This window comes from Varroa jacobsoni, unplaced genomic scaffold, assembly GCF_002532875.2.
Source record: "Varroa jacobsoni isolate VJ856 unplaced genomic scaffold, vjacob_1.0 scaffold_342, whole genome shotgun sequence".
In the NCBI taxonomy this organism is placed as follows: Eukaryota; Metazoa; Arthropoda; class Arachnida; order Mesostigmata; family Varroidae; genus Varroa; species Varroa jacobsoni.
Genome location: NW_019213244.1, coordinates 96,916 through 110,259, shown reverse-complemented (window position 1 = coordinate 110,259; position 13,344 = coordinate 96,916). Strand labels below are relative to the sequence as shown.

The 13,344-nt window shown below is 39.1% G+C and overlaps 1 protein-coding gene across 1 annotated transcript in view; it reads right to left on the bottom strand.

Moving 5' to 3' along the window:
* Nucleotides 1-4,072: 4,072 nt before the first annotated feature.
* The window catches only part of LOC111259538 (uncharacterized), a 51,167-nt gene continuing 41,895 nt past the window's right edge, over nt 4,073-13,344 (bottom strand). The window contains exons 7-8 of the mRNA XM_022831629.2: nt 12,558-12,604; nt 4,073-4,158 (exon numbers count right to left, since the gene is read on the bottom strand). Of these exons, the coding sequence (XP_022687364.2) occupies nt 4,073-4,158; nt 12,558-12,604 (133 nt within the window). The remainder of the gene's footprint in view (nt 4,159-12,557; nt 12,605-13,344) is intronic.

The window sequence follows — 13,344 nt, the reverse complement described above, 5'->3', positions numbered from 1 at the left end:
GGTCTCTAGGCTACGATTGCTAGTTATAAATGGACCGCTCCTAAATTTGGTAACCTGCTAATATCGGCTAGTACTTACATTGGCAGAGGAGATCCATTATGGGGTAACATGGTCTAAGTTTATTGGCCCTCACAAAGCAATCGAAGCAAACTTCGCCTATAGACATCTCTTATAAACGTAGAGCATATATCGGTGAGTATCTTTTTCTTGTATTATCAAGTTACCAAAGTATAAAAGCTAAAACCCTACACAAGTCGGTTCTATAGTTAAACATTTATATCATAGGTTAATTGTATAGGAAAGTGTAGATTCGACTCGTTGCATTGATGTCAAAGCTCTCATCTTTCTTGTCATCCAATTTTGCGACCGATAGATTGATTTAGGGTGAGCAGAAGAACTGATGGCCAGTATAACGTTACCAATGAGTAACTATTAAAGCCAGTACCGTGTTCAGTGCAGTACGGTGTACCCAGCTCGTTACGTGACCAAAGTTAGTGGAACTTGGGTAACGAAGCCCAGAGAAATCGGAGCGTGACTTGATACATATGCTACAATGATATGTTGTCGAGGTACATTATCTCAGCAGTGCGGTAACCATTAGAAACAGGGAAAAACCCTAAGCGGATCGACCACTGATATACAGGGCTGTTCTCAGAGACTTTCACTGGGAATGGTGCTTTACAGGGGGGTTGAACGCAAAATCGACAACAAAATCAGGGCGACGGCTCATAATGACGCGAAAACGAAGATCATTCCACAAGATCACAAACGGGCATACGTAGCCGTACATTTTGAACTCGTTGCTATATATTTTGTAGCTATTAAACCGCAGTCTAACCTTCAAGGCTACCCAACAGATGAGAGATCAACTCTAGAAAAAAAAACCTCTCATATATGTCTCATGTCAAAAAATGGAAGGCTAACATAGTACTATAAGTGATACATAAAAACTTCAGTTTTAATACATTATTCTGTAATCGAAAACACCATGAAGACAACGACACGTCACGCTTGTGTCGTAGTTACGTTTCTTTTTCGTCGAGGTAAAGAAAGCAAGCACAGTCATGTGAATACTACATCGGCGAAATAAAACCTTTATCTAACTATGAATAGCAATAGAGGCACAAAGTTCACCAGTATACTTTATTTTTATATGGGCTATATCAAGAATTCGAAAACTGGCATTGCAGGTCGGATAACGTACTCCATAAAGGAAGTAAAAAGAGGATGAAGGTAAGAAATTTGGGGTTTGCGGAGTGGCTTGAAGCATTTCAGAATACAGATTGAATTAAGGTACTATTTTTACACCCGAGAAACTATCTACGCATAAAGCGTCCCTCTGAAATTTCCGTTGAATTCTTCATAGAAGGGGCTATCGTCGGAAATGTGATCTGAATACAAAATCCGATCCTTCACTTAGTTTATCACAGTTATCAATTTGGACAGCTTAACGAGCTAAATATATAAAATTCTACTACTCATTTTGCTTTTTTGGTCGGGTATTTCTATTCAATAGTGTAACTAATCTATTTTGAGTAAGCACCATGTGGGCAATTTGCTGCTCTAAGCAACAATAATTAATTTAGTACAAATAAAAATCGTTTTTCTGAAAACGCCCAAAAGAATAGGCACAACACCGATCAAAATAAAAAAATGGCCATGGTAATCTCCTTTCTACTTTGAATGTCCGAAAACGAATCTGTCATTTTTCCCATCAGTAACTTAAAAAAAAAGTCCAAATCTGCACTCGCCGTCATTGTCCAATATGCCAACCAATATCTACTCTTTTTTTGCCAAAAAATGTCTAGGTTAGGCATCAAAGAACTCGCGCAGCCAGGCATTGAAATCCCTCTTCAGTATTATATGTACGGACGCTTATTTCGTTTGCCAGTAATCGAAAAAGATAATAATTCGTCGAAGAAAACATGATGATAGGTGCAAAAAAGCCTTCTATTCAAGCTTTTGCAGGGCGCCTCTTCCACTGCTTGCCGTACGTCGTTTAGCGCTGTCGTGATAAGGAATCTCGCCTATCGGGTCTTTCGTGTTGGATAGCCTCATTGGTTCGGTGTAAGCGAATTTGGACTTGGCGTATACTCTAAAACCATGTATTCCTACTCTGCTTTATATCTGCGTGGAGACACGTTTTGCAATGGTGACAGTTCTTTGTAGAAATAGGTCATTAGGGCCGCGTGTTGCTCGATGCCGGCCACGATGTTGATAGGCAATGAAAAGTCGTATTTACGCGATGTTCATTCCGAAACTCTGAATGCATATAAAAGATTTAAGGCACGTAATGATACTCATATGAGTGCAATTCATGTTATCACTAAACATACAAGCTACCGACCATTTTTTTCAAAAATGTCTTCGATCGGTCCATCTACCTCAAATGGCCAAGCGGTGCGGGTGATCCTTCGATTTCAAGATGCCCATTTTGGTACTTCGTAGACAAGCTTCAAAAATATCCTTGAATATAGTTTTCACTACATGTAGCACAAATTTCCTATTCTGTTTCGGTAGCTATTTGATTTTGGCAAACAGCGAAACATAATAGGTGCTGAAAATTCTTTTTTTTTTTGCTTATCTTATAAAATTTATCTTAAGTATTTATCTTGGAAGTCTTGAGTTCGATATGAAAATCCGTTCACTGTATAACGAAATTATACCGAATATATAAAGCAGAGCAAAAGAGAGAGAAGAAAAAAAAGAGAGCTTTGAAGGCAATAGAAACCAAAAAAACAAACCGAAAGAGCTCGTTTCCTATTTATATTTATAGATATATATATATCTATAAGTGGGAAAAATAGCACACCAATTTCAGCAATCTGCCCTATAGTCCCATGTCAAAACGCTGCGCTCAAAGTCAAAGCGCAAAGAACGAAGGTAGGGATATGAGCCGAAGAAGCATAGTTCTCTGTGAAAAAACGTATTTCAAAGGATATACAAAGGTGGGTCTAGGACGCATCGATGACACCGTCGTTGTGAGCTAACCTCCAACGGGTTCATCTATTCCTATCAATGCAATACGCAGATTATGACAGGTCGTCCCGTAAAGAGGGGACGGACATATCGGGAAATAAGGAGAAAGAGTTTCAACAACAATTGTTGAGAAGAAAAACGATTCTTTAAACGATTATTTATGCATTTGTGTGATCTGCCATATTGCGGTTTAAACAAGTGTTTGAAGGGGACGTTTTTGTGAATGCGATTAATAGACCCTTAGAGTAGAACCAGTGAAACGTTCAGAAATTATATGATTATTGTTGCCACGAGATACTGGTTTATGTGCTCCCAGGGAAGTGACATAGGATCGAACTATCGCTCTCGAACGTCTATAGACAGGAAAACCTCCTCCTTTCTTCATTGACACGTAGTAATGTGCGCGACACGGAAACCTTCTGGTTATAATTGCCCCACAATCGACACCTCAGTTTACGAAGAGAAGATAAAACATTCAGCGAATGGCAGGAGGAAAGGTTGAGTCAATTTAAGAAAAAAAAATCTTTAGCACATGTTATGATTAATTTTGCTGCTCACTGACGGTTATCTGGAAGCACCCTTTTAAACGTAAGCCATATTTTCACGTGTCGTCAGTCTCAGGCTGCCATACGCAAATTTTGCACAGTATCGTCGCGTATTTTTCATTGAAATTAGAGATATCATCGTCTTCTTAAATATACTACATATTTAATAGTTAAATGCTACAGAACCATTTTGTAACTTCAAGAAAAAGGCAGACAAGACATAGGCTCACTGCATGGTAGCGAGCTATAAAAAAAAAGAAGCTAGAATTAAAACTCTTTCACCTTCATAACTTGCCTTTCAACGCATTTGTGTGCCTAACAAGGATAACACTTAAACTAAAGCGTGGGTAACCCTAGAACTATTGAAATGATAATAGAATAAAAATTACTATTAAATTAAAAGTTTATAGTTCCTTTTCATAGGTTTTGCAATATTAATTTCTCTTGAAATTTACTACAAACTTCTAAGTACCGCATTACGGTACAGACGGCTCCTTTAGAAAATAGAAATTTTAATGTATCGCGACGTTAAAAGTACATAAATTCACTTACAGCGCAGGTAGAGTGGCTTCCTCGTCGATTGAAATCTCATCGGCAAGCGCCGCCAGCTCCGGTTCATAGTCATCCTCGACACCTGAAATGAGGTTTACGATCATTGAACACTATGAATTACTTTAATGAAATTAAAAATCGCTTTCTTCCATGGCCGGAAACGTTGCATGCCAGATCCCAAAATAGTCCCTTTTTAAAGTGACAAAATAAGAATCACTGAAAGTGTATGTAACGTGGGCGAATGGTCTAGGGGGTTGTATCCCACTAAGACGATACGATGAGCCGATCAAAAAAGCTCCAATAAACTACTAAAATGTACTCTATAGGTATCTATACGTGTAGTAAATCTCGGCCCCCGGCAGCGGCAAGCCAGATTTCGGCCTTCCTCTCAAACAATCATTAGTTCAAAACATTCAAACCTAAACTAAAGTAAATATAGTACTCTAATGATTCCTACTTTTTGCTTAACAATTTTAATCTAGCCCTATTCAACCTAAACACCCATGTGCAGATTGTGGGTGATCGGTACTATTACTGATAGCCAACGTGTTCATGTCGCCTCCCTGTATCCCTTCAGATACAGCTTCGAAGGACAGCTTTTGCTATCTGTAATTGTCGGCTGCTTATCTGTCTGTAATTGTTTCCTGTCTTAAATCATGCACGTGGCTAGTCGAAGCTCGTACGTTTTTATCCGAGAAACGCTTTATCGATCGGACTGACACCGATACATGCATCTAGATCAGATTAACTAGTTGATTTCTTGTTGAATCTCGTACCAGCGAATTTATTTGTCAACTTTGACACGTCTAACTAAACGAGTTCGTCACCGAAATAAATGGATCTGAATTCGATCGAAGACGCGCTAAAAATAACCACGAAACATATCCACATATTCTAAACAATCGATAATTAGTTCAAATTTCATCTTCCGTCTCGTCCACCTGGGCTACCTTTATGACGCTTGCCATCGAAACAATGGTATTTACCACCAGCGTGTTACGGGCCGTTGGGTTCAGTGGCAACCCATCCGCAGACCCAGCGTACGCCATTACTACGTTTTATCAGTTCAAATCAACGGGTATGTCAGTACACAGTACGCATATACGGGCTGTCGAAATGATCTGTTCTACGTGTGGAGTCTCTTGAACGCCTGTGTCCTACGACAACTACCGCGGCAACAAAGCTATATCTATTCAGGCCAATTAACAACCAAGCAGTTTTTTGTTGTCAGAAGCCGTAAGTGCGTCTATTAAAAACTGTGCAACATTGTTCTGTTCTTAGGGAAAGCTAATATAGATCATGTACTTGTCAACGGCACTTAAAACATGCATTATAGCTGGCAAGTTTATCGCAGGCTCACTTCACTCTAACTGTCGACTATGTCAAATGTGAACCGCTGACAATGGTAAGGACCTGGAACGCTAAGATAATTCAACATTGACAGCGTTTTGGCGGGCATTTTTTAACACTCTACCGAGGTTAGAACCATGTGTATTTAAACGTTAGGTGAATCACTCATTAAAAAGTTCCACATTTGAACCAACGAATTACGTACCCTCCAAAAGTTCTTTTGTAACCGCTGTTTTCACTGTGCCAGACCTCACTATGCCTTCGTAGTTCATCAAAGCGAAGCGAAAAGAAAAACCATAATAGCAATTATTAACGCCAGCCTTCGTTGTGTACATATAGAACGTGCTGCATGTAGCATATGTCAGTGTGAGCCCCAAGTATGATTCGAGTTCGACCAATTGTATGTAATCGGCAGACTAGGGACGAAGGCTTTCCGTTGCCTAAATTTTACTTGTTGTTATGTGATAGCGACCATATTCCAGAAATATATTGATTCCTCTCCAGAAGTAGTCTCCTTTTCCTCTATCATGAATACTGGGTTTCCCTCCTTGCAGGTCCAAAAAGCTACAGTCCCTTTTTTAGGCTTTCGGACACCCATTTTTCCTTCAAACTAGACCAGGCTTTGAACTATACCTTTATTCTGCATTTGCCCAAACAAAGATGCCTTTTGTAAGTGCCGAGTCAGTCTAACGACTGCCGCTTTTGCTAGCCTAACAGAAATTTGATAAACAGCTTGTCGCACATGGCCTCCTTCCTAAAGGCCGAAACATCATACAAGCTAACACTGCAAAGTTAGGTATCCCCAGTAGAAACATCCAAAAGTAAATAGCCATCATAACCTTTTTACCACTCACATAACACGGAACACTATATGAAAATGATGCTCTTCCAGCTGCTATGGCGCGGATATATGTGTCAGGTGAACAGGTCCATTCGGATAGCAGAGCCCAACGACTTCCGCTGAGCCGTCTGGGATAAAATGAAGGATGGCAGGACCATGAAACCTTTAACAAGAAGGAAAACGAAGTGTCTACTCGAGTGTTGCTTGGACGAATAGTATTTTCAAAACAAAAATGTAGAGAGAACATAGAGGAAATAAAGAGTAGCCTTTTTGTTGCACCTGTCCGTTTTAATGAATTGGTTAAAGCTACCACACACTGTAGACGGGGCTATACATACGATAGTTTAAACATGGAGCGTTGCTTATGAGTTGTTTTTGAAATTATATCTAAAGAAGAACATATATTTGTACTTAATGATTTCTCTTGCATATGCTAAAAGCGTCATTCTTAACGATCACGTTTACCTAATATATTTTCAGTTTATCTCAATTATAGCTTTGATTCTGGGCCCGAATCGCTCACTAGTCGTTTTCAGAACGCGCAGCGCGTAACCGTACGTGAAGCGATATTGGTATGTGTAAATTTGTTGAAGGGTTATTAAAGATCCAACAGGGTTATATCTTTGAAGGGTTCAAAAATACGAGTACTCGGAACGTGTGCGAAAAGGTAATTGGTCTCAAATAAATAAAGCTAAGCCCATTGGCATTTTCCTGAGGAAGGCAGCTATTAATTTCCGTACCAAACATCCAGATGTGTCAAAAATGGCATTTACAATCATTTTGATTCAATTTTGACCCCTTTTAGATCTAAATCCTGTCGAAAATCATAAGGTTTGCCTTAGCCGGTTCTTTCAGGCGCTACATGAAAATTGGTAATGACGTATGCCGTCAATTTTTGAGCATAAAAGGTAGTTCATAATTTCTGTGGGGACCTACTTAGTATGAAGAGATCGGATAATACAATGTAATAGTAGACTGCGCTGAAATTGCAACAATAACGCGCCGTTTTTTACCATGATAAGTTTGTTGTTGCTTTTTTTTTTATAAAGAACTGGCTTTTCTTTAGCAGTAAGGATAGCGGACAAGAAGAATGATGTTCTGCATGCGTACAAAAAATCTTCGTCAAAAAAGCGTTATCATGCTTTTCTTAACACCCATGTACGTTTTAAAATACACTACAAAAAACCAAAAGAGGCCTATTGTCTAAATGGAAATTTTCTTCCCTTGTCCTAGTGCGTCACGAATAGTTTATTACAAATTCAATATTTTTGGCTTTAAGTTGTAAAAGCTTGACTAATTATGCCTTATCTAGTATTCTCTATCTAATAAATGTTTCGGGTCTTATGTCCAGCACTTTCCTTCAACATCGCTTTAGATCACAACACTCGATATGAATCCGTTGAGGACATCGACTTGTTAAAGGTGTACTCGTAACTATCTCTTATATCTAAACTGATACCCATTTCTGCTCGACTTTTTCTCGCCATTTTTGGCCGAAATCACTTTTTTGTTCTATTTCTAGTCATGTTTACACAAAGCCACTATAGAATATAACGGATTCAAGTAAAGTAGTCCTGGCTAAATGTAGCAATCTTATCTTACTATAGCAAGTTTGTAAATAAGTGTCCTGTTAGTATTCCAAGATAATGCCGTTGCCGTGTACAGTATTATGAACTCTTATCTAGGTTAGCGCGAAGCCAATGGGTCTTCAGAAACGACCGGAGAAAATGTACGTTTTAAATAGCGGTGTGATCTTGAAATATACGGTTCTTTGAAATTCACAGATAAACGCTGCTTAGTGGCTTAACGATATCTAAACAGCGTCCGTTCAACCGAGTCCATATTAACTCGGCTAGAAGATGCACGGCTACCCGCCATTTTGAAAACCTGGTCGGTCAGGTCGTGCATAGATAAATAACCCACAAAGGAAAAATGAGTTGTCCACCGAGGCTCGCTTGGGTACGAGAGACACCTCCTATGTACATGTAGAACCTACACAAATCTAAGCCAATATATGATTCCGAAAATCTATAGAATCCGCTGTTATAAACGTAAACAGGTGGAAGCTGCTCGGTTTTTAACGTGGTTTCGAGATCCATAACGGTTATGAATGTAATAATTATTGGCTTACCGAGCGTGGTGCAACTATCGGTGTCGTGGGCTTCAAACAAACTTGTTTAAGTTATTTGCAAGCGTAGTAAACTACAGTTTGTGAGGAACGTCTGGACGGACTCATTGTCAGGGACTGATAATAACTAAGTAAAATTTTGTTGTGGATCACATTCATTTCTGCTTCGATCGCCGGCTTTCGTTGCACAACTCTGATCGTAGAGCTCAGCTAATAGTCCTCTCATAACGATATCACTCTTCGCCCTATTGTACTACGTCGATATATTCAGGTAGTTTTTGACTGTTTATTGGCTCAAGCTGCTCGAATAGCATCAAAACTTGTTTTTTTCTTCAATTAAGCCTTTATCTCTTTTAATGTTATTACTATTAAATTTTTTTTATCAATGCTAATTATTAAGGTGGCAATGTATCTGGACGTCGAAAACACAAACACAAAGCACCGGCCTCTAAGTGTAGCTCAGTGACTTTTTACATCACATACATTTTTAAACGTCGGCTCACGATCCTTACGGTTAGAATGCATAACAATATTACATTTACCTTTTGCGTTATTTACTCACTGACTTATAGATGATGAGTCCATTGAGCGACTACTGGCCCTGAGCGGTTTCAGCCCTTTCGAACTTAAGTTTATATTAAACTTAAGTTCGAAAGGGCTATACACTATATTAGTGTACTTTCAACAAGCTGATATTGACGAGGTACGTTTTGTTATGTTTGACCAAAGTACATTAAAACGGGATTTTGCTTGAATGTAGGCTTTTAAGGAGACGATTTTTTCTTGTTGGGATGCAGGAGCCAGTATGTGTAACAAATAGGAATGCGCTCACGTTTGTTCGTTACGTTATTTAGCCGCGTCGCTTCACATATATGCTCGCCGCAGGATGTACAGTAAATTGTTCATATTAGCTGTTTTTTTATTTCTTTATATATACGCCCTTTCCTTTATGTATTTTCCTGTTTTTATTATTTTTCATTTTTGTTCGTATTTCGCACCGAACGCAGTAAAATCAATAACAGTATCGAAACCTCGCTGCCACCGCTGCTTACCCTGAACCTCTCTTCCAGCGTCGGAAAACCAGCCGATGGGCCAAAAAATGGCTATGCGCCAGCGGGAAGTGAAGGCGCGTAACAGGCAAGGACATGGCGTGTAGTCCAAAGGAATGCTACTGCAAAGCCAAGCGTGCCTAACGAGTAATCCCTTCGAGCGATAGCATACTTGTAGTGTTACTAGTAATAGTGTGTGTGTGGGGGGGGGGGGGGAAACAATGGTGACATTACAATAGCAGAAATATGTGTGAGCGGCAAGTATTTCGTCCACTGTATTCTCTTATCCTATTTGATGGTCCATTTGAGCTGTGTGGTCATTCCAACAATGTCCTTTGGAGGAAGGCCACGGGTCGGCTGACTCGTGGCCATTAACTAACTGGCCTGAAGTCGAGCTCCATCAGTAGTAGACACGAGAAAGGAACAGTGTGAAGAGTTTATAACAGAATCTAATAGAAGACGAAGGGCACATTCGTGTAATGTTCTCCTACCTGGACCTTGGCCTTTTTGGTCCAGTCCAATATGCCCTACAACGCCTAAAATTCCCTGACAACATCATCAGTTCGAAGGCTATTACTGGAACCTGACAAGCACACGTCTTGCCATCAGAGCAGTCCATCCAAAAAACCTTATTCTCTGGTGAGATATATCACCACCTTAAGCCTCAAAGTGAAGGGAGCAAAAGTGCTGCTCCTCATTTTTCGTCATTTTCTCTTCTTTTACGACACAAAGAAGTGTCTAATCATTAGGAAACGGTAAGGATTTAGAGAAAACGAGAAAAAGACTGGGAATGGCGGTCTGGGAACACGTCATAGGCAATGCAGCAATGGTGCTAGTGTTATTTACTAATACTGATGTCCAGTCGCAGCAGTAGAACGGTCCTACCGAAAGACCATAATCTACTTTGCCTTATACTCAAGGAAACAGGACAAGGTGATCGGATAGGCGAAATCGACGTTGCGACAAAGTGGCACCAGCTGCATTTGATCGGGCTACAGAGGTACGACCGAATACCATTACAGCAGATAACGGACCGAAATAGCCGGACTGAGAGGCTCTTTGTAATTTACGTGAACTTTTTTGTAACACTTGGCGACAACTGAACGAAAAAACAGCATAGAAGGAAGTGACCAATTCAGCTATAGCGTATGCTGCGATAGAGTGTCCTGTTTACACTGAGCACTGAGTAAACAAATACAGCCATTGTTGGCGCGTTTATGTTAAACTAGCTTAAGTGTAACCGTCTGCAATCGATTCGAAGGATTCATGGCGTACGGTGTACGATTATCCATGCAGAGTTACCTGTATTTCTGCTTGCTTGCTGAGCAGATTTTTCATTGGCAATAAAACGTGTCGCCATGTTGTCATCCAACGATTCCATACTCTACAATAAGCTAGAGGGTGGAGGGTCGTTGCATCTTTCGAACTTATTTTAGGTATCTATAGCACTTAACTATGAGCAGTCCATCCACAAATGTTTTTGTCAACATGTAATTTTGCAAGTGGAACGGCACTCAACCATTGGATTAGGCTACCACTGCTTTGTCAATTGAGGGAATAGAAACTGTAACACAAAAGGTAAGCAAATCTATATTTTTCGAATAGATTTCTGCGCAAAATCGTCTACTATACGTAGGGAAAAATGGCCGGTCGTTTCTTGGCCAACTAAATGTCGTTTTTTTACACAGTTTTGATTATGTTTATAGTCGGATCTAATCAAAATAATTGTAATCGGTCGTTGCAAGTTGTTATAAATTGTAAAAAAATTAAAGACTCATTGTACAATATTTACGTGATCCAAATGAACGCGCAAAATAGCAATTCATAGCTGAATTGATGAAAAGCAAAGTAAGGATCGTCTGGCTCTAGACAATCAAGCAGATCAAACCTTAAGATACTAGACATCTTCCTTGTCTACCGGTTTGACATTGATGTCTGAAGTAAACAGCAAATGATCCAGCAAAAAATCAGCCAATCAGAAGAAACGAGCAAGGCATGCAAGTTGATTACGTTTTCTAAAATTGACAATGCCTCAGGTGATCTTGTTATTTAGCCAAAGAAGCTGGGCATTGGCCGGGAATTGTGTAAGAACTTTTAGTCTATACGAAAGTCATTTGTCAGAATAAGCTAAATTGTCTAGATCTATACCTGTAGGCTATAGTATTATTATCCATATTACTTGCTTAGTTAAATTTCAGAGCGGCGCTTTAGGTGGTGCTCAGACGTCTGGTTGGAATTATTCTTTGACTCTCCGCATTGGCCATCGACCCAGGCTGTTTCGCAGAGTACTGATTTTTTCAAAATTCTAATGATAGAATCTTTGCAAAACTAGTATAAGAAATGTTCTATATGAATGTTTTAGCCCCTCGTCCAATTTCGCGGCTTCAGGATAGATAAGTTAAACATCTCGGTAGATTATTTAAAAATCCACGTCGCAATATGATATGCTGTCGGCATCTTAGTGTCTGAGATGGCCAAATATCGATCTAATATGGAAATACCTACTGAGAAGAACTCCGGTTCATAAACTAACAAAAATAAAAAAAAATTTAAGACTTAGTGCCCGTTAAAGTCTAATTTTCAGTTATGAATAAAGGTTAAATATAAGAAGCCGTCACACAAACATTTGCATACAGTGCTTTTTCAAGCTGTAAACAATTACACAAGCTTAGAATGAATGAAAGGCCCATCAAGTAACAGTCTGCAAAGTTCCAAGAAAGCCATTTATTGCTTTTAGCTGTTCCGGACACGGCTTTACGAGGACAAAATGTCAAGGAGAGCAAATCTCGGATCTGTTTTTTTACAGACAAACGGCGCTGTCCAAAATGGTCCTCATAATAGTTATATTTTTACGAAATTCAAATATGCACTTATCAGACATTTGTATTATCAGACATGGCACATAATGTTCCTTTATTATACAAATTTTAATTAATTTCTAAAATATGCTTTTTTTGTATATAATAATCATGTATTTTCACTCCGTATTGCATTTAAATACAACTTGCCTTTAAACCCAGGATATAAAAAATTCAATTTTAAAAGTAGCTCTGCTTAGAATCATGCCTAATATTCTTTCCCCCAAAACATATGTGGATAGTTCTCTTGCTTACTTTCGATTGTTGCACCAGAGTCAGGTCTTTCAGCGTCAATCGTCTGTCTGAAAAGGAATAAAGTTATCGATAACACTAAGACCATAGCGCCAAATGTCCATTGGTAAAAGCGAGCAACGGTAAATATTCAGTATTTGTCTCGCAAACGAATTTTCTAACGGCTGGGGTCCTTTTTGAGTGGAATGGCGCACTGTTGGCCTGATAACATTCTGATCATTATTTCGAGCCAGCTAGAGAGCGCAACGTCTCCCTGCATGCTTGCGTAGGACTAGCTGAATGTAAGGCTTCCAGCTGTTGTTCCTGATGCATGTGTATGAGCCCACAACTAAAATCGGGTATAATGAAATACCTATAATTTTTAGCAGACTTAGGTCACGATTCATTCGTGACTCATATATTTTGCTACCCAACTAAAACAGGTAGTATCAGTCGTTAATGATTTATTCTCCTAATCTATTATATTAGATATACCTATATGTTAGATATAAATATGCTACAAATAACTTGAGCTTGAAAACCTCTTAGTTAGAGCTCTGTAGGGATATCCTAATTAGCCTTTTTCCAGTTGAACCAACTTACTTTATAACCGAATTGCCCAGTTATTGAGACATTATGTTCTCTGGTTATCGAAACGTGAAACGTAAATTTCAGGCTATAACTACAGCAAGTATAAACCAGGAGCTATAGAGATTCAATGTGATTGAGTTGACTGAGTAGAAATGATCTTAATACGTAGATCAAGTATTGCTAGCTTGTGGTCGAAAAGTATCTTTTTTGAATTTTTTAA